The sequence below is a fragment of the Numida meleagris genome, chromosome 4, assembly GCF_002078875.1.
Source record: "Numida meleagris isolate 19003 breed g44 Domestic line chromosome 4, NumMel1.0, whole genome shotgun sequence".
In the NCBI taxonomy this organism is placed as follows: Eukaryota; Metazoa; Chordata; class Aves; order Galliformes; family Numididae; genus Numida; species Numida meleagris.
Genome location: NC_034412.1, coordinates 35175677 through 35199991, shown reverse-complemented (window position 1 = coordinate 35199991; position 24315 = coordinate 35175677). Strand labels below are relative to the sequence as shown.

Below are 24315 nucleotides of genomic sequence, written 5' to 3'. Positions count from 1 at the left end.
TCATTGCCCTCAACTTATGCATTGTTACAAATATGTGCTGTCCAACATAAAATATAGAGGAGGAAGCAATTGGGAGGGAGAAACAGATAAGAAGAAAGCACACAAGTTGGGAGCACAGAGCATTCCTGAGGAAGTAGAAATAAGCCAAAACACAAGTGTGAAAATTGTATAAATCTGTGAAGAAATGAAAAGGTTTCATCCACCAAAGCTGATGCTGGGAAGCTGCTTCTCAACAGACTGAAGGAGACAGCAAGGAAACCAAGATCTTAAAATATTATGCAAAAAGTTAGATTGTATACAAATGTTTTGTTGGTCAGTGATGCAAGTAGTTAGTGACTTCCTATGAATACTGAAGAAATTGCTATTTTTGACAAAAAGCAAGCTCTTTTGTGAGGTGCAGCTAGATGACCAGAACAGCTGTCACTGCTGCTCCATGTGCAGAAGAAAGTTAAAAGCAGGGAGGAATTCAATAGCTGAACTGTTAAAGCTCAGTTAGATAAATATTAGCTAAGTATTGGATTTTATGTACCTGCCCGTGTATTTGTTTTTAATCTTGCTCCTCAAAACCTATTCCTTCCTCTGAGGAAATCAGAAGCCCACATTATCTCCACCTGATGAAGGCCAACAACATTTGAACCAACTGCAGAAAGTGTATTTCTGCTGATGCAAGCAGTACAGGATCCATCTTTATAACTCAGTATGAATACTACGAAAAAAAAGTGATGGAAGTTACTATGAATTTGTTGGAAAAGTGTCTCTCTTGCTAAAAAAAAAAAAAAAAAAAGCAACTCAGTGTAGTACTGCATTCTCACCCCCTCACGGCATATCCTCCCACCAGCTAGGAACTCAGCTTTCACTCTGTTCTTTCTGGCACTCTAGTGCACTTATCAAAGCAGGAATTTCCTGAATATAACTGCAGGATACATTTTATTGATTGTGATAACTAGGAAGTTCCATTCAACTTGGAGAGTAGATTCATGTAATTGCATTATTTTACTTACTATAAGTGTCAAGAAGACCAAGTGGTTGTACCTAGGAAAAAAAAATAAAATAGAATATTAGAATACTTCATCCAAGAAGTAGCGGAATAAGTAAGATCCATGGTTTCACCCAAGGAGCATTATAAGCTCTGATGGTTAAGCCAATGCTGAGATTAAAAAGAGAGGTAACTTGGTGATTAACTGCTGCAGAAAAACTGACAAAATTACAGTGTAATAAAACACTGTATTTGATGCCTGTGAAACTTTATCCAGACAGTGCACTAATAGTATTACTCTCTGGAATGGAAGTTGCTGCCTAAAATAAAATAGACATGAGAAGGCTGTAGGCACTGCAGGTGAGAATTCTTCAAGAGATGGCAGTTGCCAAGTGGATCAATTTAAAACCAAATGTAGGTGTTAGAAAAAGATTAAGGTCTGAAATCATGGGACGGAAATAGCTACAGAGAGATTAGGAACAGACCTAGAAAAAGTAAGGACAGGCCAGTGAGATAATTGCTGACCTGAAAGGAGGGCCAGATGCTATGCAAGGAACATGCCCCCAATACACTGAACAGTGCAGAAGCTACAGTCAAGCACAAATGGATTCTCCGTACTGACCATCATAGCGGGAGTTAGGTGCGTGCAGCAAAGCATTCCTGTGCCCTTGTGTTCATTCACCGTTGCTTGACAAGTAATGACAGAGACTCTGACTGCTACCTGGCTCCGACTCTTGTTTGCCAGGAGGAAGGTGAAGGAAGAAATCTTTCAATTCTTCTGAAATGCAAGGTTTACACAAAAGTTGTGGATGCTTGTCATCACTATTCCTTTTTACACCACAGCATTTGTCTCTTAATTGTATGCTGTCAAACTGAGATGTCATGAAGTATGCACAACGAATACTTCGATATAAAACTGAATTTGCATCAATTACATCTGACAAAGAATGGAATAAGCAATGTATTTTTGGAAGGCGAGTTATTAGTAAGGAGTTGTGACAAAAGGACTGTTATACAGCTCAGACAAGCTATTCAGTGTTGCTCTAACAGAGCTAAAAGGAATAGTCCTTTCCAATGCCTTGTCTCCAAAGGCAGAAGGAAACTGCAAAACAGTATTACCCTCCATAGGTAACTTACCCACTTGTGGTGTGCTGTACAGACTGCACCTTAATTTTCTTGTTTTCTTTCCTCTGTTAATATGGCCAGCTGCTGCGGCCCACCGTATATATTAACCTACAAGCCCTGCGTGGTTGTCTGTACATCTATGTATATTAGGTAGCTTTTCTGTGCCACTGTTCCCATTGGTATGACCCTTCAGTTACTCTTAGAGGAATTTTAAGATGAAAGCTCTTGAGTTGAAGAAGATCTCAGATAATAACATATTAAATGGTGTATCAGTACATGGGCTAGATTCTAAATCAGAGAAATTCCTGTTAGGAAAATATTACAAGCCCTTCAGGTTTACATATGGAATGTTTAACACATTCACTGCCAAATACCTACCCAAGTACTTAGCATCCTTTCCATTCATTCCAGTTCCACACGTTGTCTCCTTGAAAACAAACATCCTAGAAATTGACTGATTTGAGTTAACATATAGCTGAATAAAGTTCAAATTTTCCAGTGCAGTGATACTTGGACTCATAAGTGCTCTAAAGAAGATAGTATCCCATAACTTAAAATCAGATGTACTGGCTTGGTAAGGCATCTGGTAATAAGAAGTGGATTGATGCTTACAGGCATGCTTTACACATATTTGAATCATGCTTCAGCTTGTTACTTGCTTTCTCTGGCTTATATTATTCTGAAGTCATAGACCTGAGATGTGCTCATCTGAACAAGAATGTGGCACTTGAGTTACTAGAATCAGCTTACAAACCTGCAGTGTTATACAGCGAAAGGCTGTGAGGAAACGCTTGGTTTGGTTTGGTTAGTGTTTGGGTTTTTTACACGTGAGACAACCACCTCAATGCTTGCTTTCTATGCAGTCCTCTGGCAGAACATAAGTTGCAACTATGGAATGAATGCAGAAGAAACTTACATGCAGGAAGCATAGAAATGCATTGTCTGTATGCACAGCTTACACTTACTTCTAAAACATGATATTCAGTTCTGGTGTCAGTTCTGGATATGAACGGCTATGGGAAAATTCAGTATGTTTTCTTTCTCAGTAAACCTGTCAACAAGATTGAATAAACTTGTATTGCACGTAGGTGTATTTGAATATGCAGATATGAGATACATTACAGCAGAGCAAGGGAGAAGGATTGGCTTCTAGATCCCAGCGTAAGCACAGCAGTATCCTGGGGCTGTGGAATAAAGCAGTGTTCTTGCTGGCTGTTGGAATCTCTTAGACAATTTTATTCCCCATATTGAAAAGATTGTATTGGTACACATGGAGAGTCTGAGTAGCTGTGCTCATTCCCTTTATTTGCAGGTCTTGCACATGGATGAAACTCTTCTGTTTCAATGTTGAAATAACAACTACTATTAATTGCCACGTTTGGGGATTTGTCAGGTACCTGAAGAAATCCTTCTTCCTCTCATGCTTAATTTGTTTTCTGGCATTTATTTTTTTCAGTTTGAAACATTCAAGATGACTCAGAGTTGTAGACAGCATACTGAGTAGGGCATGCAGGCTGGGAGATTTGCTAATGGTTTCAAGCTCAAAGAGGGTAGATTGAGATTAGATATAAGGAAAAATCTTTTACAGTGTGGGCGGTGAGGCACTGGAACAGGCTGCCCAGTGGTGTGGTTGATGCCCCATCCCTGGAGACTTTCAAAGCAAGGCTGGATCAGGCCCTGGGCAACCTGATCTAGCTGTGGTGTCCCTGTTCATTGCAGGGGAGTTGGACTAGATGGCCTTCAGAGGTTCCTTCCAAGGATTCTATGAGGGACAGAGACTTTACAGAGGTCCCTCTCAAATGCCTTTGTCAGTATGCCTTACTAATGCAATCGCATTAATCTTGAATGCCAGAACTAAGATGTTATTTTTTTCATTTTGTTTTTCCAGACTTCAAACTGCCAGGCACCTTTAGAAATGCTTTAATCCACTTTTTTTTTTTTAATTACAATACCATTTATGAGATTATCTTAGTTTATCCCAAATTCCTAATCTTATAAGGCTTTTGAATATCATCTTTCCCATTCTCTACTGATACCATGACAAGTCCTCCTCTTCAAGGACAAACATTCTTGCTTTAACTAGAACATGTAGACTTGTTACGGGTCGTTTCTGTAGTATGTAATTCACTGACATGTGAAGGGATTAGGCCTGACCATCTGGCATTGTCCTCAGGCTTTATTTGATTTGAAGCAAGAGCTCTCTTGTGCAGTTTGCACTGACTGCACCGCTGGTTATACAGTGGAACTTCCTCATATAGTTAGCAATGCCAATAAAAATCTATTGTCACAGTGAAAACAGAGGTCTGGATTAATTAGAATTTAGCTTTTAAAATTGGCATTTCTCTATCATGTCTCAAAGAGTTTGGCACTTGACAGAAAAATGTGTTGTATTCTAGAGAGATTTATATTTCTGAAGGCAAACTGTCTAATGACAGTTGAAACATTGTTTAATGCTATGTCTGCAACTGATGGGACAAAAGAACTGTGACAGTCATGCAAAGGTGCAGCTTTTGATCATAAAATGAAAATTAATCAGTTGAAGAGCTGTGATATTTATGCTCAAAAACAAAGTTAAAAGAAAAAAGCTTCATGTAAAATCTTAGGCTAACCACTGACTATGAATGCTTCAGTTGCTTTTCAATCAAGTTTGTAAATTTATTCCCTAATCTTATTCTATTTAAAACACATTCATTTTACCCTTTTGTCTTTTTACTGCAGCAAATTCTGTGATGGCAGTTTGGATTATTTGAATTACTGTTAAAAAAATCTATTATATTAATTGCTCTGTGAATGCTACCATTTATCTTTCTCTGTGAAAATAATCCATTTGATTATTACAGCTTACCAGATGGATAATTTTGAAACTCATGGCAAAAGTATGTTTTCACAAAAAAACTTGCTAAGCCAGTAAATCTAATTTTCACTGCTTAGAATTTTCTTTTCCTTTTTTTGACAACAATATGAGTGAAAAAATATCAGTAGACGTGTTCCAAAAAAGCATTACCTAACACATTATATCAAATTTTCTCTGGATCCTAGTAAGACTAATAAGTCATTCACCCTTGGCTCACTGACAAAGCATTGTCCATTCATTTACACGTTATCTCCAATATCAGTACAATAAAATGTTATTTCAAAGCTATCATATCTTCTCAGAAATAAAATCAATGTAACATGTGCTACAAAAGCTACTGTTGTAGTAGAAATAAGAACACATGATCCCTTCACTAGGGAAACCTTAGTCGATTACAATTTCTAGTGAAAATTATGTGAAAAATGCTGCATTTTGCCTTGCTGATTAACAGAAACTTGAATTTGCGTACCTCAGACAACTGTTTTCTGCCTGCTTGGTACCCTTAGGTGTACCAAGTTGTATAGTACCAGGTTCTGTTACATCTCTGTAACTAAATCTGACTTTCTCTGACGCTACACTGATTTTATAAAGAATTCCGTGTAGATGTCCTGAAACTTTATGAGGACTGCTCCGAATGTAATGCCTCCTATTTTATTATGTTGGCCCACAGCATCAGAGGTGGATGTTGGAGGCATGGCAGTAGAGGCTGAACCTTCCCACCAATATTCCATTATATGTTGTTTCCAGCCAACAGGTGGCAGCAGAGGGGCATTCTGACAGAATGGCATCAAACATGGAAGTGTGTATAAAGCAGAAGTGTTACTGAATTCCTCCGTGTGGAAGAAATGGCACCCACTGACATTCATCAACACTTGCCGAACATTTATGGAGACCAAACAGTGGATGCTGTCACAGTGAGGCGGTGGGTGGGATGTTTCAACAGTGGCAATGGCAACATGAAAAACAAGCCACGTTTCAGATGGCCATGCAGATTTTTATAAGCACAGCATGCAGGTTCTTGTTCATCACTGGCAAAAGCACGTAACTAATGGAGGTGACTATGTTGAAAAATAGTTTTCTTTTTTGTAGCTGAGAATTTGCTTTATTAAATAGTGTTATTGTATCTGTTTTGTAACTGTTGTAATTTCCACGGAAATAAATAAGAGGCATTAGTTTCAGATTGACCTATGGTAATACATAAAATATTTTTATTTTACGAAAACCTCTTTTCACTGCATGATTTCACAAAGGCGTTCCAAGAGAGGGTGTGACTCACCAGTGCACAAAAATTTCTGTTGTTTGCCTCTCAGAGTAAAACAAGAATTGGCTAAAGTGAATTAATAGGTAAGGTGGACACTCAGTAAAGCTATCTTGAATACACATTTTCCTTTTAGTTTGTAATGTGCTTCAGGGCTTAGTGTATGTTTTCAAGATTTTGTTTTTTCAATTTCATGTAGTATTTTCTTAGGAGAACCATCAGTACAGAGAAAAGGAGTATTTCAGTACAAACACCTTGTTGAAGGCACAGCAAAATATTTTTGAATTTTCCTCAAGTCTGATAAAGATTCTAAAGAGAGATACATTTTCTTAATGAAAGCAAAGAAGACTGCCCATATCCCCCCACACAATGTGCAGCCTGTTCTTCCTCTATATGTGGTACTGCCTCTGGCACATGAGAAGCTGACAGCTGGAAAAGGGGTGTCTCACACATAACTTCCTCAGAAGAGAATAGCGTGCACTAGCATTCCTTTCAAGTTGTGTCCCTTCCAAGAAGCGAAAAGGTTCACTGAAGAATCATTTTAGTTTTTTGTAACTGTCAGTGGAAGCTTGCTCTTCCCTATGATCTTATGCATACCTGATTCTGAACAGGGGTGGCTGAATGAGGTCTTACCCTATATTTGTTCTCTATGTAGGTGCCAGCAGGTCAGCAAGACAGGATTTTCAGTTAAGGTAAGCAAAACTGAATAATAATTCTCGACGGAGATTTTTCCGGGTCTGTATGATATGTGCACCTTTACTTCTGCAAAACACTGACTCCATGTGAAGTGGTGCCACCAAGAATTCCTTTATAAGAACTGACACAGGCGTCTCAGAGCACTGAGACTGTGTCCTTGTGCTGGCTCTGCAGGTTTTCTATGTAGGTCACTACATAATGGTTCACTGGCTCCACAGACCACTGTGCCAGAAAAGTAGCAATGACTGCTCAAGTTAGAATTTTAACTGAGAAGGTAGGAAGCTAGAAGTTGAGACCACTCAAAAGGGAAGAAGCCTCACACAAATGACACGAGGGTGCCAGTAGTCCTTTAGCCATGTTTTGGAGTAGAAGTTTTTCTTGGAATTGTTTGCCACCAATTCACCAATTGTGAATAATGGGACAGGAGGTCTGAGATTGTGTGATGCAGTTGTATTAGCATCTGCTTAATTTGAAAATAAAGAGAGTGGGGAAAAGAATGACCAGACCAAAAAAAAAAAAAAAAAAGCCCTCTTTCTTTATGAGAAAACATTACAGGGCCAATAGCCCTTTGATACGACTGGGGCTTATCATCTGTTTGTTAACTTTTTTTAATTACTATTAAACTTCTGTGCCATCTAGGAAATATAGCAATGCCACAGTGCTTCCTGTACAATCTTCAGGATACTTGACTTACAGCTCATAGTACTGTAATTAAGACTTGGTGCTAGGATTTTGCCTTTTACCTGGTTCTGCATATACCTGGCAGTTTAAGCTGCTGTTCATTTTATTTTTGCAGATTTGGTATCTGAGAATTTTCTTCAAGTGTTATGAGCTTGTCCTTGCATGTTCAGACCAGCTTTCCACTGCTGGCCATGCAACTCTGGAAAATCAAGTTTGGGGGAAAAAAAAAAAAAAAAAACACTTGCAGACAGGAGAGGTATCTTTTAGGCATGTTACATAGGTTGCTCCTTGGCTTCTGAAATTAGTATTTTGGAGATGGAGGGACTGATATTGACTGGCTGTGTGGGTCACAGTACTGAGACAGCATGAACATGGACGTGACAAGGACAAAACATTAACTAGCCTAAGTTCCTCATATTTCCTGTATAGAACTCAGGACAAAAAAGCTATTATTTCACTGGGAAGAATACGTTGAATAGATAAATAAGTAAAAGAGAGAGAGAGAATTTCTGTTAAAAAGTGTAACATTTGTTCCTTCTAGTCAGAAAAAAAAAAAGTTGATCAAGGCAATAATTATTTTATCATGGCTTCACGTGGGAGAGTTGTGAATTTCATGTTAAGTTAAAAAACAGCAGCAACCCCATTTAGCATTTAAAAGATCTGTGTAGTGGTTGTGCTAGGGGAGAATCTGTCCAGTGTAGATAAAAACTGAGCTCTTCTAATGAATGACTTGAAGTAGGACTTGTGCCATTCAACTCAAGGGCTTCTGCAAGTCAAACTCCAGTCAGAGTTTTCATATCCTCCAGGTATCATGGCTTTTACTTTTATGAAAAGTAAAGGAAAAGATGATTTGCAAAGCATTAGAGCAGGTTTCTGAATGGCAGTTCTGGTAGAGTATCTGTCTTGCTGAGATCTTTATAGTTGTTATTCTTATTCTATTATTAATTAAGCTCTGAAAATACATTTATCTGTCTGAGGCAAATTCTGTGACACACAATTTTGTAAAAAAAAAAGGATATTTCAAAAGATAAAACACAGCAGAACTCAGAAACTCACAGGAAGGAATAATTCTAAGAAGAGGGGATGGAAAGTATGAGAATTTCAAGACCTGCACTGACATGGTAAAAATAAAGATTAGTCTGGAGCATAACATACTGCCCTTTTAACTTTCACTTCTAAAGAACCCTCTCTATTCTCATGACACTAGGCAACTTATAGTTTAAACATTACATGAATTCTCTATAAAATACTACATAAATACTGTACGAAGTCAGTAGTATTATGTTCAACATACTGTATCAGACAGCATTACAACTACATGTGAAATAGAAATCAAGAGAAGCTGGTATTATTCAAGAAATTTTCTTTATTTCCCTTAGTTATCATATTTGAGATGTATTAATTTTTAGAAGTCAGTTATCTTAAAAAAAAAAAAAATCAGTGCATAAACTTGTGACCTTGTCTTTACTACTCTCTCAACTCCTCTGAAGTTCTCATCAGATGGAACAGAGATACTTAGCAAGAATTTAGTTGAATGAGGTATAAAGAAATTCAGCACCCAAAAAAAAACCTCATAAGGTTGCTCATAAAAAAATATCAAGCAATGAACAAAACCAACAAAAAATAGTTAATTTACACTGAGATTGTCTTTCAACAATGCAGAATGAAGTGAACTTTTTAGACAACGTGTTGGGCTAGTTCCTTAGAGGAAGTAAATAAGCATAAACATTTTCTTCTTTATGTGATAGTCAGTTTACAGCTCAGTTTTTCAGAGTGCAGGTACCTTGATACACAGTTGCAGCCAGGTCAGTACCATTACTACAACAGAAATTAGCCATTCAGGGATCATGGGAGCTGACTGAGCTTTTTCCTGCTTTTATGTTGATGTAATTATCTTTTTTACGGAGCATCACTGAAAGTCAGGTTTGTTCTGTAAGCAGAAGGAATTGAAGAATATCGAACTATTTAAAAAAAAAAATCAAAAGTTGTTAATATTAAGAAATTGAACTAGGTCCATATACGTGCAATGCAAAAATTATGGTTTTATAAATATAAAAGGAACAAGTCAAGGAATTTGTAATTACGTCTACAAGGGCTGTACTTGCAAGGTGTACAACGTATAAAGAACGAAAAGAGAACTTCAGTCAAGGAACAAATGAAATTAGATTATGCTTTGAGTTGTCCATGGCAGCAAGTGAATTCTTCTGTCTGCTTCAAAAAGAAAAAAATAGTGCTTTTTAGGTTTGAGAAACAAATGCATCTAATAATTTTGTAGTACATGAGATCTGGTGGAAGCCTCATTAAAATGGTTTAGAACAGATCCACTGATTTCAGTGAATCTTGAAGCATATTCTGTCACACTGAAGATTTGAATGACCAGAAGTTATTCTGAATGGAGTTAGGTGACAAAATACTAAAACGTAATCTTTATTTCCTTTGACAAATTTGAATGATGGGTGGTCACTATATATGTGTGTTTCCAGGTTTTTGATTAAGGCATTTGAATTTCAGTGACATAACATGATTTCATCTGTTGAAAAGTCATAAACAATTTGGAAAATACATATTAAAAATCTTTTTCTTTAGTACAGTTTTCTGGTGAAAAAAAAATGTCAGGATTAAATGTGTTTTCGACAATATATATTTTGTTTGACAATTTGAACCAGATCTAAAGTTTCAAATATCACCAAAGATACACTCAGACTGAAACTTGTCTGCAAGCCTTCAGCTTGTTCTTGCCCAGCTTATGACAAAAATGCTAGGTTGCAAATGTTCCTTTACATGCACATGTTTGTCTGGGATGTTCTCTATGACCCATTTGCTGCTCATGTGTACCAATAATTGCAGTAGCTTCAGCTTTGAATCATCTTCTTGATACTGAAGAAAGAAGGAAATAACATCTGTGTAGGAAGCAGAAACTGTGTGCTGAGACCATAAGCCTTTGGAGGGCAGGCCAAACCCATCCTGAATATATGCTTTACACTGCAACTGGGTTCTCAGGAAAGTTAGAAGTGATACAAATCACTTCCTGCTCTTACACTTCAGCTCTGCTTTTATGCTTGCTTGCTTACTCAACCAATCATCAAATGCTTAATCATATCCTCTTTTCACTGTTATGAAATGGCAAAATTCTCAGAGAGACACTCTGTAGTCCTCCAACTTGATTCAAATGCCTTCTTTTCCCATAAAATATTCTGCTTCTTTCCCCATTGGACAGGCCATGGTGTAACCAAATGCAGGCAACCCTCTGTATTTCATCCTCGCACGCTGAGACCGAAAGTCTGGTCCGGGCCAAATACTGCATACAGGCACCAATATGATGAACAGCAAAATGGCGTTTATTGGTAAAAGTTACAGAACTATATAGTATTTCTTATCTTTTACTAGACTGTTCCAGAAGCTCATGCGGGCCCCTGGCCAATCATATTGAATATCCCGCTCTGGCCACTCACTTCCAAAAAGCCATATATGGGGTAGTTATACACTTTGTTATGAAAACAAAGAAGTACAGCCTCCCCGTCTTACCACACGGGTTCAAGTAAGTAGGACAACCAATAGCAAGCACCTTGGGGAAGGGCCTTCCACGTTACAACCCAAGTGCTCCGTTATTCACCTAATACAACACCATGGGATAAAACAGGATTGATCTATTACTCTAAGTACAAAATACCCATTTATCTCCAATATGATCTTCCTCATTTTCATAATTAGAACCATCCCACGTAGCTATTTTAAAAATAGCACAAACTGCAACATTTTCTTCTTTCACTTGTTTCACTAAATGCTTATTTCGACAGATTAAGGTAGAGATGTTTGTAACCATTACCCTTAAACGGTGACTAAGCTGTGTGTAAGTAATAGAAGTAAGTAAATTAGTTCCCAGGTAGGGGAAGATAACCTTAATCCTCAGTAAAACTTAGGATAACTGGCATTTAACTTAGACTGTATAAGATAAAACATCTACAGAAATTTAGGTTAGATTTAAGAGATCAATTAAATCAGTAGAAAATTTTGTTTTTAAAGTCTGTCTGAAATGTAGTATTTTCTTTGGGTTTGTAACTGAATTGATGTGATCGCTACTCAGTTCAAGAATTGAGAAGAATAATTGAGCAGGAGGATAAGAAAACCAACAGAAGACTCCTCAGAGAGTAAGCTTGTAATGAAGTCATTATGGAAACTGGCTGAGGAGCTGAGGGAGAGATCAATGTTTCAGGTTTGTACAACTGTTAAGGAAATACAAGCAGGTCCAGTGGTGAGGAATGAAAAGCAAAAGAAATCACTTGAGTATTGATTTGTTCATGCTGGGCCCACTAATATTGGTGGCAAAGTTCCCGCTGGGATCATAAAATCCCAGATGCTTGCATTGTTGTTTCCTTTTTGTGGAAATCAATGAGATATGAAACAGGAAAAAAAGAGTTTAATTAGATTATCTGTGATCTTGAAGAAGTCTAATTAGATTTTAATCTGACTACAGTACAACTTTACACAAAGGACATGGATTAAAGTCCCTGTGCAAAACAAATCTGATTTTTCTCTACGGACATTTTGAAGAATACACGGGCTTTATTCTACTAACAATGCTTCTTGTAATACTAAGCGTAAGAGAAAGGAGAATGAAAACTTTTTACAGACATTGTTGGGTTGATAGGACTAGCAGTGTTCCTTTTGGCTTGATTTTGTCCTTCTTTAGGACAGGAATGTGTGCAATGGGCTATTAACTTCTTCACGATGGGTTTCTTCTAATCTGCTAAATATGAAAAGCATGAAATGTAAGTGATGGTGTTTGGTTATTTTAAACACAGCTCCTGGGTATTAACCACTGAACAGAAGCTGCAAGGAGCAGTAACTCTTCTGTATGAGAAACATTGTTTCCTGATAGATGTTGACGGGAGCTTGACATTTAGGTTTTGCTGGATTACCAAAAATTCATTCCTTTGCATTAGTGACGTGAAGTATTACTCCTTCAATTAAAATAATTCAGGTGAGATATTCAGTCATCTCGTCTTAATATATCCAGAAAGAAAATCACAGTATTCAATATCAGTTACTCACCAATCTTTGTAAATTACTGGGACTGTAATCTCTTCAGGAGGCTCATCTATCTACTGTGTTGTATTTGTATAATGCATAGCACAGTATGACTCTACTTTTGGTTGCCTTTCCAGGGATATTTCAATACAAAGAGAGTAACAGCATTATGATCCCTCCCTCATATTTCTTTCTTCTTGTAAATGGTTTTGTTGCAATTCACAAAATAACTCAGAATTATCACTGCCTTAGCCATAATATCAGGAGTGACTGCAGCAAGAAGCACGATTCTTTCTTCTGAAAGGTAGTCTCCTGAAAAAAAAAAACAATGTAAGACCTTTGAAAGGTCATTTACTATTTATAGTTGATGTAGCTCTTCGGCAGGTATTATAATCTTAAAATAGAGGAGAGTAATATGCAACATTTATATCACCTTAGTAAGCAAGATGAGTTGTGAGCATTAGTAGACCAGGTAATGAACCATTAGTTCTACTGCTGTTAAAAGTTTAGAAGGTTATTGTGGAAGCCTGGATGCAGATATACTTGAAGTAAAACTGCTAAAAAAAATAGAAACATCATCACTATAAATCATTAATTCTAAAATCATAATTTCATAGTTATAAAAGCAAATAGAATGTAATGGTTATTAAATAGGAGTACATTTCCCTACTTAATTTTTCTTCTTTGTACCAGGAGGAGGAATTTCATAGGAAAGTGGGATGAAATCAAGACTTGGACCATGATTTGTAGACATTCAAACTTAGACTCCCAGGTTTTAAGATTTGACTGCGTACCACGTTCCCACTATTTGATCTTTTGCACATAATCTGGATTCTTTTTAATCAATCTGATAAATGCATAAAGCACATAACATCTTAAATATTCAAAGCACTGTAGAGACATTATTGTTAATGATATCTTTTTCATTTCCACACAAAAAGAATGATTTCTTATTCCTCACTGTCTTCTTTTTTCCCTCCAGTGAACTATAATCTGTGTGGATAGTGAGAATTTGTAGGGCCTCCCAAGTTACATGTCAGATTAACTCCTGCTTCCCATTTGATTAGGTCTTTTTCTGTCTATCCTGAAACTGTGCTTGGACAGTCTTGATAATGGCATGTGAGAACAGACTGTAAGACCTGGAGGCAGGATAGCAAGATTTACAGCTGAACAGCTAGGAAACAAGGTCAGTGAGAATTAGGGAAAAAAAAGAGCTTAACCCACTCGCCCTCCTAAAACCAGCCTCTCTAACTTCTCTGTTAACTGTCCTCTTACACTAATCTTGGTCCTAATTAAATGGTAAGCCTAAAGAAATCTGAAATTACCATAAATGGAATCTAATATTTTCTTCATGCCTTAGGAGGTGCTTTAGCAGCTCAGAATTGCTAGGAAAGAAGTTTGATACTGTTGAGTGTTTGAAAGTGAGAGAGGAAGTCGGCTGAGCTTGGAAAAAACTGTTCAGTGAAATACAGAAACATCTTTCTGAAGTGAATGATGTTGCTCCATCTTTCAGCCAGTAGAGAAAAGCACAATGCAGTGATAAAATCTGCAGGAAAGAGACTTGGTAGTGATGCTGAGGAAATGCTTCTGCTGTCATGTAGACTTGTGTCTCAGGTCACAGCCTTTGCCACTTCTGCTACTTAAGTGTTCACTGCATCTCTAACTCAAGTTTGGGGTCAATCAGCTGATTCCCTAGTTAGTAAGACAGAAGAAGTGCAAAAATGGTTTCAGGTGTTTGATCTAGCCTGACTCTACAACTGTGATAGCTCAGACTCAGACACAAACTCAACTATCAAAGGGAATAGCCAGGAAAAATCCAAGGTAGAGATCCTTGATGGCTATCAAAGCAATAAGTGAATGGCAAAGCCTGGGCTCAAGCCTTAAGAATCATTTATCATGAGCACATAATACAGTCTGTTTGTATGATTTTTAATGGTTTTTCATGTATCTCATTTATTCCTGATGAAGCAAGTATGACATCTGTCGTTGTCTGTCTTATGTGAACTCCCTATGTTAACATGCTCACTCTAATAATAGCAGCACTTGTATGCATGCTTGCCTTCAAGGCCTGAAATGTGATACAGCTGCTATCAAATTTCCATGCTCTACTGCTTTTCAACAGTAAGCCTCTACCAAGATAAAAGGAGGAGAGTTAACAGTATTTCAGGATGAAAACTGCATCTTGTGCATAGGCACAGCTTGCCTAAGCAAGGATATATCATCGTTTGTCTGCAGTGTAAGTCTATAGGGTGCTGCAAACTGCCCATTTAGCTTTGCCTAAGATGGCAAAGATGGACTACTACTATCTGAACAACCCATCTGTACCCCGTCTACTGTGCTTAGAGGGTCAGCTTATGTGAAGATGAGGAAGGGAATGGCAGCCTATGTATGTAGTCTCAGTCCAAAGCAAATGTTTTTTTCTACATTCACATCTGTCTCAGGCCTGCCAGAAAATCAGCAGAAAGCTTCATTCTCTGGGATCGCAAGAATCTTTCAGGTTCTGCTTTTGATCCTATCCTATCTTTAACCTATATGATCAAGTGTCTTAACTTTGCCCTTTTCTGAGGGGAAGATGCTGGGAAGGAGAGGGAAGGATGTTGGTGTGAACTTAAGAAGATGCTTTTGGAGGTATGGAAGAGGGGTGGGTTACATGTCTTGGATGGGCTGGGAGGTATGATGTGTCCTTAAGGGGACAGTAGGTGAAGTGGCAAGAGAAGAACTTTCTAGAAGAGGAAAAGGTTTAAGAAAATGGAAGGAAAATGTCCTTGTCACTCTCTGAATCTTTCAATGTGCCCATCAGGCCCAGGGCCTACGCCTCCATTTTTACTTACTGCCTTTTCTTGTATCTGACTGCATGCTCTCAGTCCTGCTCAGTTAAATCTGAGTGCTCTTCTGACTTCTCCTTGCCTTTTCTGTCATCCATTTCCCCATGTAATCTCTTCCACCCCTGAAAAGTACAACTCCTTTTCTGCCTCAGGACAGCAAGGTTTTGTAGCTATGTAGCTGTGTAGCTCCTCACCTATAGATAGCCCAATAGCTTAAGTGTGGGATCATCATTTCGTAATATGGATGATAATTAATACACCGCAAACTTCTTTCCTGCTATAAGAAGCATCCTAACAGGAGAAAAAAAGTGTTACAAGCTGACCTGATTTAGCAAAATTGTTATAATAGTGAAAGAAACTAGTAGACTTTGCTTTAATGCTGAAACTATGAACAGGGATCATGAAAAAACACTTTAGTGCTGCAAAAAATTGTCCATTCCATCAGCATTCTTTAAAAGAGAAACTTTAGGGAAGTAGTGTTAGTGAAGGTAAGGATTTTTCTTATTTGCCAAACAACAAATATGGAGTTATTGGAGTCTGATTGGAAAGTAATTTTACAATGAAATGTACTCTAATAATTTCAAGTACAACTTGTTCAAAGGAAAGAACCTGCAGAATGGAAGCATTCTTAGGTGTTATCCCAGAGGAAACTCTTTCCAATGCCCAGCTAGAGGGACATATCCAAGGTGAAATATTTGGTTATTAGATCAATTGTTAGTTGGTTACATTCCAGTAGTGAACAACTTGGAATTACAGATCAGACTGTCATTGATTCCTATGCTGTGTTTTAATGCGCAGTGGGCTATTTTCTCGGCACTATTCAGTTTTGCTTAATTGCCCATGCCGTTGTTAAGTACCAAAGAGAGTCAAGGGATTTTGGATTGAATCTGGAAAGAGTACACTGAGCAATTAAGTGCAGATTTTCTAATCTGTCCTTACATTTAAAATGTTGTAGTCTTCTGTCATAACATTAATCCAGGTATGACCATTAAAACCAGAAAATCTGTATACAGGCTTCTATCGACCATCAAGCAGATGTTCATCTTACTTAAAATGCAAAGGATACAATGTGAAAACATTAGTTCTCTTTAAAATTGTTCCCTAAGATGGAGAACAACCATCATATAAAAACACATACTATCATGTCTGCAGTCATAATAGTTCCAGCAGGCTGAGGTAAAGAATTTTATTTGCTAAAGGAATCATGACAAATTTTATGTGAAGTACAGCTTATTGTTTTCCTGTCCTGCATGAAGAGAATGATTTCTTGGTGATTGTATCAGAACAAAACCAGGAAACCATTCACTGGTAGCTCTGATTATTTCATAGCCCGTCTATGTGCTGGAGACAATCTAACCCTGCAGATTTCACCTATACATACATTTTAAGAGAACTCTTGAAAAGCCTAAGCCCTAACTGAAAGAAATCCAGGAAGAGAGAATATAAAGGAGGTGACAATAAAAAACGTCAAATACAAAATGCAAGAAAATAACATTTATTTCTAGTGTCTCATATAAGATACAGTTAATATACTTGGCTTATCAAAATGTGGTTTTGTCTTTTTATTTTTTATTTAACTCACAATGTTGTAGGATTTCCTAATAGAAATTGATTAAATTGCCAACAGCTGGGATGCTTATAATGAAATCATAGAAATTCTGGCCTAGATTTCAAATAATCTTCTCTATTAGATTAAGATGGAGTAAAAATGGAGTAAAAGCTCCCTAAAATTTGTGTATGTATATGTACAAGTCAACTCTCTGACTTAAGACAAAAGATGCTTTCAGGATTTTTCATTAAGGAAAAAAATCTCAAGGATATGGTGGGTTTTATCATTATTTTTGTATAGCAAGAATGAGTTAGCACAACTCTTTGTAGAAGCATTGCTGAAGGTACATATCAGACTGTAGTTGAGCTGTCTTGAAAATAACTACATGGACTGCCTTGTATTTAAAAGTCTGTAGTTTTGCATTACATTGAGAATGTCTTTTGGAACATTCTTAGTCAATTTTGATATATCCAAGATTTTTAAATTTGAGCTGATTTTGCAGGGTTAATTTACAGGGCCATTTCAGACTTGCTTTATGTTGGTAATTTGTTTAGATAGTGAAAGTTGAAAATTACAGTAATTTTTCTGGAATACGAAACAAAAACACTAAATTTCCCTAAAGTCTTGAGAAAGCCTGAGAGTGCAATGGATGTACTGTTTGCACTAGTACCCCCACACAGCTTTATCCTAGGACAGGAGAAAAATGGAAACTACTTCATTTCACTTATTTTGGCGTTGGTTTCCTACTTTTTACAGGACATCAGTAGTCTTAAAATAAAGCTGTAACTTGTTTAAAAGATTGTTTCTAAAGTTAAAATATGTTTCCCTGTTATAAACTGTTTTCAACTCTGCTTACAACCAGGAAACATCTAATAAGAATCTTTAGCATGAATAGATTTCTGAGCTCTCTTGGATATGTTTGGGTTGCAGCAACAGTTATGAGTGAATATTTATTGAAGTAAACATGTTTTCCTAGCAGAAATGTTGTCCAGTTGTACTGTTCAAATTCCAGCATGAGTCCCAGAGTCCTAAATATTCTGCAGAAACTGATCTGGAAGACTTTCTGGCAGCATCTAAGGAGTTAAAAACCTTTTAAGGTGAACATTATTTTGCTTTTTTGGAGGATCAAATATTTTTGCCAGGCTTTTTTTTTTTCCCTAACTAAATAATTGTAAGATTTATTACATATAACAGAACTTATAATTGATTTAATCGATCCATTATAGTTTATTAACAGGAAACCTTGATGCAGAGTTAGGATTGCCTGGAGATATAATTGTACCCTTCTGGAAGGCCTGGTTCAGCAAAGCTCATACGGATGACCAAAAATGCACAGATAACCTTCAGCATTACAGCTTTCACAAGATAAAAATTTGACTGCAAGCACTGAAGCTGTATTCACTGTCTCAACTGTAGCTCCTGCGAATGTTGGAGAGCTTAATTAAAGCAGTTTGGCAGAGGGAAAATGACACAGTCTGGAAGGACTATGCTGTGCTGGAGTAGAGTGAATGTTTTTCTTGCATGGGGCTGCACATGAGAAGAAAGGAATGGACATGTATTTCACAAGTTTAGCGCTGTTTCAGCTGCAGAACCTATGATGGTCTTGCTATTGGAAGCAGTTAGGATGGAAATGAGTGATCTCTGCATGTTGAATCAGAGGAAAATAAAATGTAACATCCTTAAGTAGAAGAGGGCTGTAAAAGAAGTATGTACAGCATGTTTTTTTCCATGAAGCAAAAAAAATCATTTGACTGTTGGAAGGGCAAGGCCATATCTTCTTTTAAATCATTCATAAACAAGCGAATTCATGGCACAGGTTGCTGTTAAAAGCAGTGTCTGGATGCATATACTCCTTAGTTCATACTCTTTACTTCTCAGAAGCTTGAGGTTTGTTAATCTCAGCATTCATAGACATGATATTCAGCCAAGGAAATGGCTCTGTGGCGTTCTTTTATTTCTGAATTTATTGGGGTTATGTCAGTGGTGGTGGTTATGTTAGTTTTAGAGTACCTTTAGTTGTAAGAGATTGCAGTTACCAAGATGGTTTTCAGTTGAAATGCTACACGTATATATGCAGGAAGACAGAAGGCTCTGATTTCAACATATGGTACACCTTGTTATTGTCAACGGTTTACGGGCGTTAGGCCCGATTCCGTGACAAAGGGGACGGGGGACCCAAGGGCCCACGTCCCGGGAAAAGGGGAAAGGGGAAAAGGGTAGGGAGATGGCCCTGAGAGCAAAGAACAGCGGCAACAATCTGAGGAGAAACAAAACTAATTTACTAAATAAAATATCGGAATGCAAAACAACACACTATAATACAATATAATTACAATTTAAGCTGATAAATCCAACACAGAGAGAGAGAATGTCCCAAAATCAAGGTAGGCCTTACTCTACTACCGACGATAAGACGGCTGGAGAGCGAGGTGCTGCCAAGATAAGAGACGGCGGAAAAAGGGACGAGGTCTCGTGATCTGCAAGTTTTTATACTGCGAGCTTCTATCTTTTCCCTCCGGCTGGAAAATGGTAACAAAGGAGCAAAGTACCGTGGGGACTGTAGTAGTCCTTCTCTTCTGAGAACTAGGTATGTCCACTACATGATGTTATGATGTGGAATACCAATAGCCGAAAATCACAAAACCATGACAGTTATAAATGAATGGGCTTCTTTGTCATGATTTGCAGACTTAGAAGGATGTAGCTAAAAGTTTAGTGAGACGAGTCAAAAGTATCTGTGTCTAAGTTATAAATTTCATCAGCTTGTCATGATGGTTCTGATGGATGCCTGTTTTTACAAATGGATTCTGATAAAGTGGTTGAGGATGAAGGCATTCACATCAGTTCATTTCTTTGCTCCACATATGCCCCAAACCTTAGACTCCTGACATTTCTTCAAATGCTTCCCTCCACATTAAACATCTCTCTGAGACTTTAAAGCTTTTACCCAGTTGATAATTTCTGAAAAATCTGATTCAGACTCAGAGGTAAGAGAAGCAGGATAGGTTATTCATTTGTATGCTAAGGTTAAAATAAGCTTCTTTATCCTCTGTTATCTCTCAAGAAATTTCTCAGATATCCTCTTGACTTCTGTTTATGTTATAACTTCCGTCCTTTCTCTATAAGGTTTTCACTTTTGAGATAATGATTTGCCTATGCCATGGTACGGATGACTCAGTCATTTGAGCAGATACTTTCTTCTTTATTGTTTTCATACATTTTTGCCTCCATTTTCAGAAATCCAAATGATTCCTGACCAGCTTGTTTCATAGAAGAAAATATCACCTCTGATAACAATATTCAGAAAAGGGCAAGGTATCAGAAGGTCGTTTCACGTATTAAAGTTTAAGGTGTTGGCTACTGGTCTCAGTAAGCCTTTTGACAAGGAGATGAGAATTCTTCTCCAGCATACGTAGGTTTTGGAGGAAAATAGTGGAAAGGAACAGTTTAGAGAGGCTGTTGTTCTTATTGCAAAATACATAAACTAACCCTTTTCCTCATAAACTGCACATGAGTATACTCCGGAGAGAGCATAGGATCAAATTTGTTTCTTCTCTGCTCCCAGAGAAGCTCTTTGCGTACTTCTTTGTATACTTCATTGTGTCTTTGAACTGAAATCTATTGATCATGCTGTGTAGATGAACAGCTAAAAAGAAAATCTGGGACAGACAAATTATTGGTTGAAATGTCTTATATGTTTTAAGAAGCTAATGATCATTATATAAATGTGAAGACTGTCAGACATCTCCTATGATATTATTTGCAAAGGTCTTGCCTAACAGGAGGTCAAATATTTGGAGGTACGGGAAGCAATATTCTATTGAAGATAAGCCAATATTTGTCTTCAGATTCTGATAAAACAAAGGAACAGGCAATGACAGATACAGAATTTCTTGCCTGCGCTAATGCTACTTGCATTATCCTATTAAAATATATAGAAAAATATGGAATTGAATGCTTGGTCGAGAAGAAGAAATATAGATTTAAATTATTGCTAATTAAGTCAAGAACACAGGATTATGTACTTTGCAGAAGAACATTATTCTTCCCTTGTGGTGTCAAAAGGTAGAGTTATTTTTCTTTCCAAACTTAGAAATGCTCTGCCACAAATCACTTTTTCCTAAACTAAGTTGGATTAACTGGGGATAATACAGTATTAATTTTTTTCTTAATATTTACCAAGAATAGCTGGAAAACATTAGGTTCGAAATGCCACATACATGACTAGAGCTTGTGCAGAGGAAATGCCTCCTTCCTCCTTGGAATATTTATTTGGAAAGAAGAGACCTCAGATTAGGTTTTACTGCTCAACAAGCCAGATCAGATGCATGCATGTCCTAGTTACACAGAATCTGTTTCTCTGGGTTGTCTATAAATTTCCACACCAAAAAAAAAAAAAAAAGCGCCACCAATCCAAGGTGGTCTTAATTTATTCCATCCTTTATACTGATTGTATAATTTCTTACCATGATAGGATTTAGGACACAGTAAAACTTCCAGCTGGCAGCTTAGTTCTTAGAAAAAGGAAAGCCCCTGGAGAAATACTAAAGAACTGGATTGGCAAATGGTTTTTTTTATTCCTAGAATATCTGAACATACAGAGGTGAAGTGAAATAAAGAGATTTGTCCTATGCTGAACAGAAAGTGGCTAACATCTTGTCAGCCTGAGTGGTCACAGACTTAACAGCAGTCTTTCAGAAAGCCAAGTTCATAATGTTTAACATGCTTGCCACTGGTAAATGATTTACAAAAACCAAATAATATTGTTTCTCCCATCATGAATACTGCTGGACTGTATCTCAAGCTTCCCTCAAAACTAAAAATAAGAAAAATCCTTTTATGTCCTTGATTCAAAACTACAGTTGTTACGTTACTTTGCCTATTAATGTGACATCAGGTAATATGTAATCACATTAAATGTATACCATTGTTTTAAGGAACAGTTTAAAACATAGAACCAGCTTGCTTCAGCCAAACTGTATAATGAACATTTCCTTCCTTGCTGTTCTGCAGCGCCAAATGATTTGAAGATTCCTTCTGTCATAACTCTGCCAGTGTTTAATCCTAATATTGATGTGCTTATGAATTTACTCATTAGTTAGTGTACAAGTTGCATGGAAGGTGCTCCTCAAAGTGCTGAAGATTGACTTTTGGGATTAACTCAACAATAAGGGAGTAACAAGCAGTGTATTTGTTGCCTTAATGAAGTTGAGGCTTTCTCTCTGGTAAGTGTACAGTTGAATGACTCAGCCATTTATCAAATGAAGATGGAGAACTGGAGGTGCCTGGAAGATAGAACTGCTTCTTGTGGGGAGTGCTTAGTGTGACATGGTTATGAATCAGGAAATAAGCTGTTAGCATAGCAAGAGCTGAAAGCAGACTATACAACATTTCAGAATTACAAATGACAGGTGACAGCATTCAGTCTTCTCATATGGACACCGTGGAAATATAATTATCATGATTTCTAACAACTTGTCAAAAAAGTGATTCTTTCCCTCAGTCCTTATTTCAACACAAGACCAAAGTTACAGATTCTGCCACACAGGAAAGCTTTCTACCACTTTAAAAAAAAATTTAATCAAGTGTGGAAGAGACTTGATCATCTTCTGAATGCAGACAATGGAATTTAAGCTCCTCCACTTGGCTTAGAAGTTGGATTTGAATTTTTGGTATTTGCTGAAGAAACTGTAGTAATTACTATAATGAATAAGTGTCTGTGTCAGAGGTAATAATAATAATGAACTAATGAAGTGTGTTTTGTCATTGAACAACAGAACCAAACCTCGGTGTTACTTGCTGTTGAGAAGACCAGAGGTCTTTTTAAACACCCTCACGCAACCTTTATACAAAAGGTAAAAACAGGCAAGAAAAAATCTTCAAATACTCTGATTTTGGACTTTGAAGTCCTAGGTAAAAGCTAGCTGGGTTTACCTGAAAGCTGTAGTGAAGTGGATACAAGAGAGGAAATAGACCTGTAAGACAAGTTGATCTCAGCTTGTTTAAAAAAAAAAATGGCAAGGAATATTTGTCAGACATGTCAGACATAACAAGAGATGAACTATGATCTTCTGGGAACCCAGATGGTAAAATGACAAATTTCAGATAACAAAAATAACTACTATAGCCAGTTGCTTTAATAGGATGGGATAATTTTATATTATAATAACAAAAGCTTTTCTCTAAAACTCCATTCAGTCAGCTCTAAACTGATTTTTACAGGGAAGTTTCCACTGTGGATGTACTAAGAACATTTTTTAAAATGTCACCGAATGGTTAGTAAGTTAGACACAATTTCTTCTTCAGTGGACTTACCAGGAAATAAACATATCTTAAGTCCAGGAAAAAAATTGTTAAATTCCTTTAATTTTTACTTCAACGGTGGTATCATTTGTACGTATTGAGTTCTGAACACATTACACATTCAAGAGATTTTGCTATTCTTTGTTTTTTATTCTGTGCAAATAGGACTAGAAGTGAAGTTCTTTTTAGTTCAGTGTTACTGATAATCTAATTTCTCTGAGGTATGATTCTTGAACTGTCATCGTTCCCATCTTGTGTATTTTGGTCAGTGTATTTTTTGCATTCCTTCTGTATAACCTTTACAAAACTCTGTATAAATTCTGTAAAATTTTTTTCTTCATATTCTTCACATTCTTTGCATTTTTTTGATGTTGTGGAATTCAACTGAAAAAGAAAACGCAATAGTAAAGCAAGATACTTCGTCTATTTGTTCTGATAGAAAACTAACCCTTTTTATTCTGTTTTTGTCCATAATTCCAATGCAGTCAGTTGCTACAGAAAGCACTGCTGGGGTCTTCCAAGGTATTCATGTTTTGTTCCTGGCTTGATTTCTGAAAAGAATCATCTTTCAAGGGTACAGTGCTTCAGAGAGAGGTTTAAGTGGCCTATCCCTTTGAAAATTAGGACACTTCTCTATTTCTGACTAAACACATTTGAGTTTAGATACTGAAGTTACAAACAATTATTTATATATACAGATTGAAACATTAACATCTGCATGTGTGCCCAGTCGCAAGTATTTGTTTTGATATGAGTCCTGGGAGTTTTTTTGTAAAATCACTGAATACTGCTCTTTCCTTTTCATATGTGTAACTTTTTCAGAATTATATGCATGGGTTACTGGTTGATTCCCCTCTGCTTTCATAGGTTCCACTTCACATCTTCCAGATGTATGAGAAACAGAATAGCAGGGCTGGTCTCTTCTCAGTGGTGACAGGTGACAGGACAAGGGGAAATGGCCTCAAATTGCACCAGGGGAGGTTTAGGTTGGATATCAGGAAAAGCTTCTTTACTGAAAGG

At 37.1% G+C, this 24315-nt stretch overlaps 1 protein-coding gene across 8 annotated transcripts in view; it reads right to left on the bottom strand.

Annotated features, from left to right (window-relative positions):
* The window catches only part of IL15 (interleukin 15), a 64065-nt gene continuing 48722 nt past the window's right edge, over positions 8973–24315 (bottom strand). For 7 of the 8 annotated variants that reach the window (XM_021395686.1, XM_021395685.1, XM_021395687.1 and 4 more), the window contains one exon: positions 21365–23679. In XM_021395686.1, the coding sequence (XP_021251361.1) occupies positions 23503–23679 (177 nt within the window). In that variant the 3' untranslated portion in view covers positions 21365–23502. Of the gene's footprint in view, positions 12931–21364; positions 23680–24315 lie in introns of those variants that run through there. The other variant, XM_021395690.1, reaches the window with a different exon arrangement.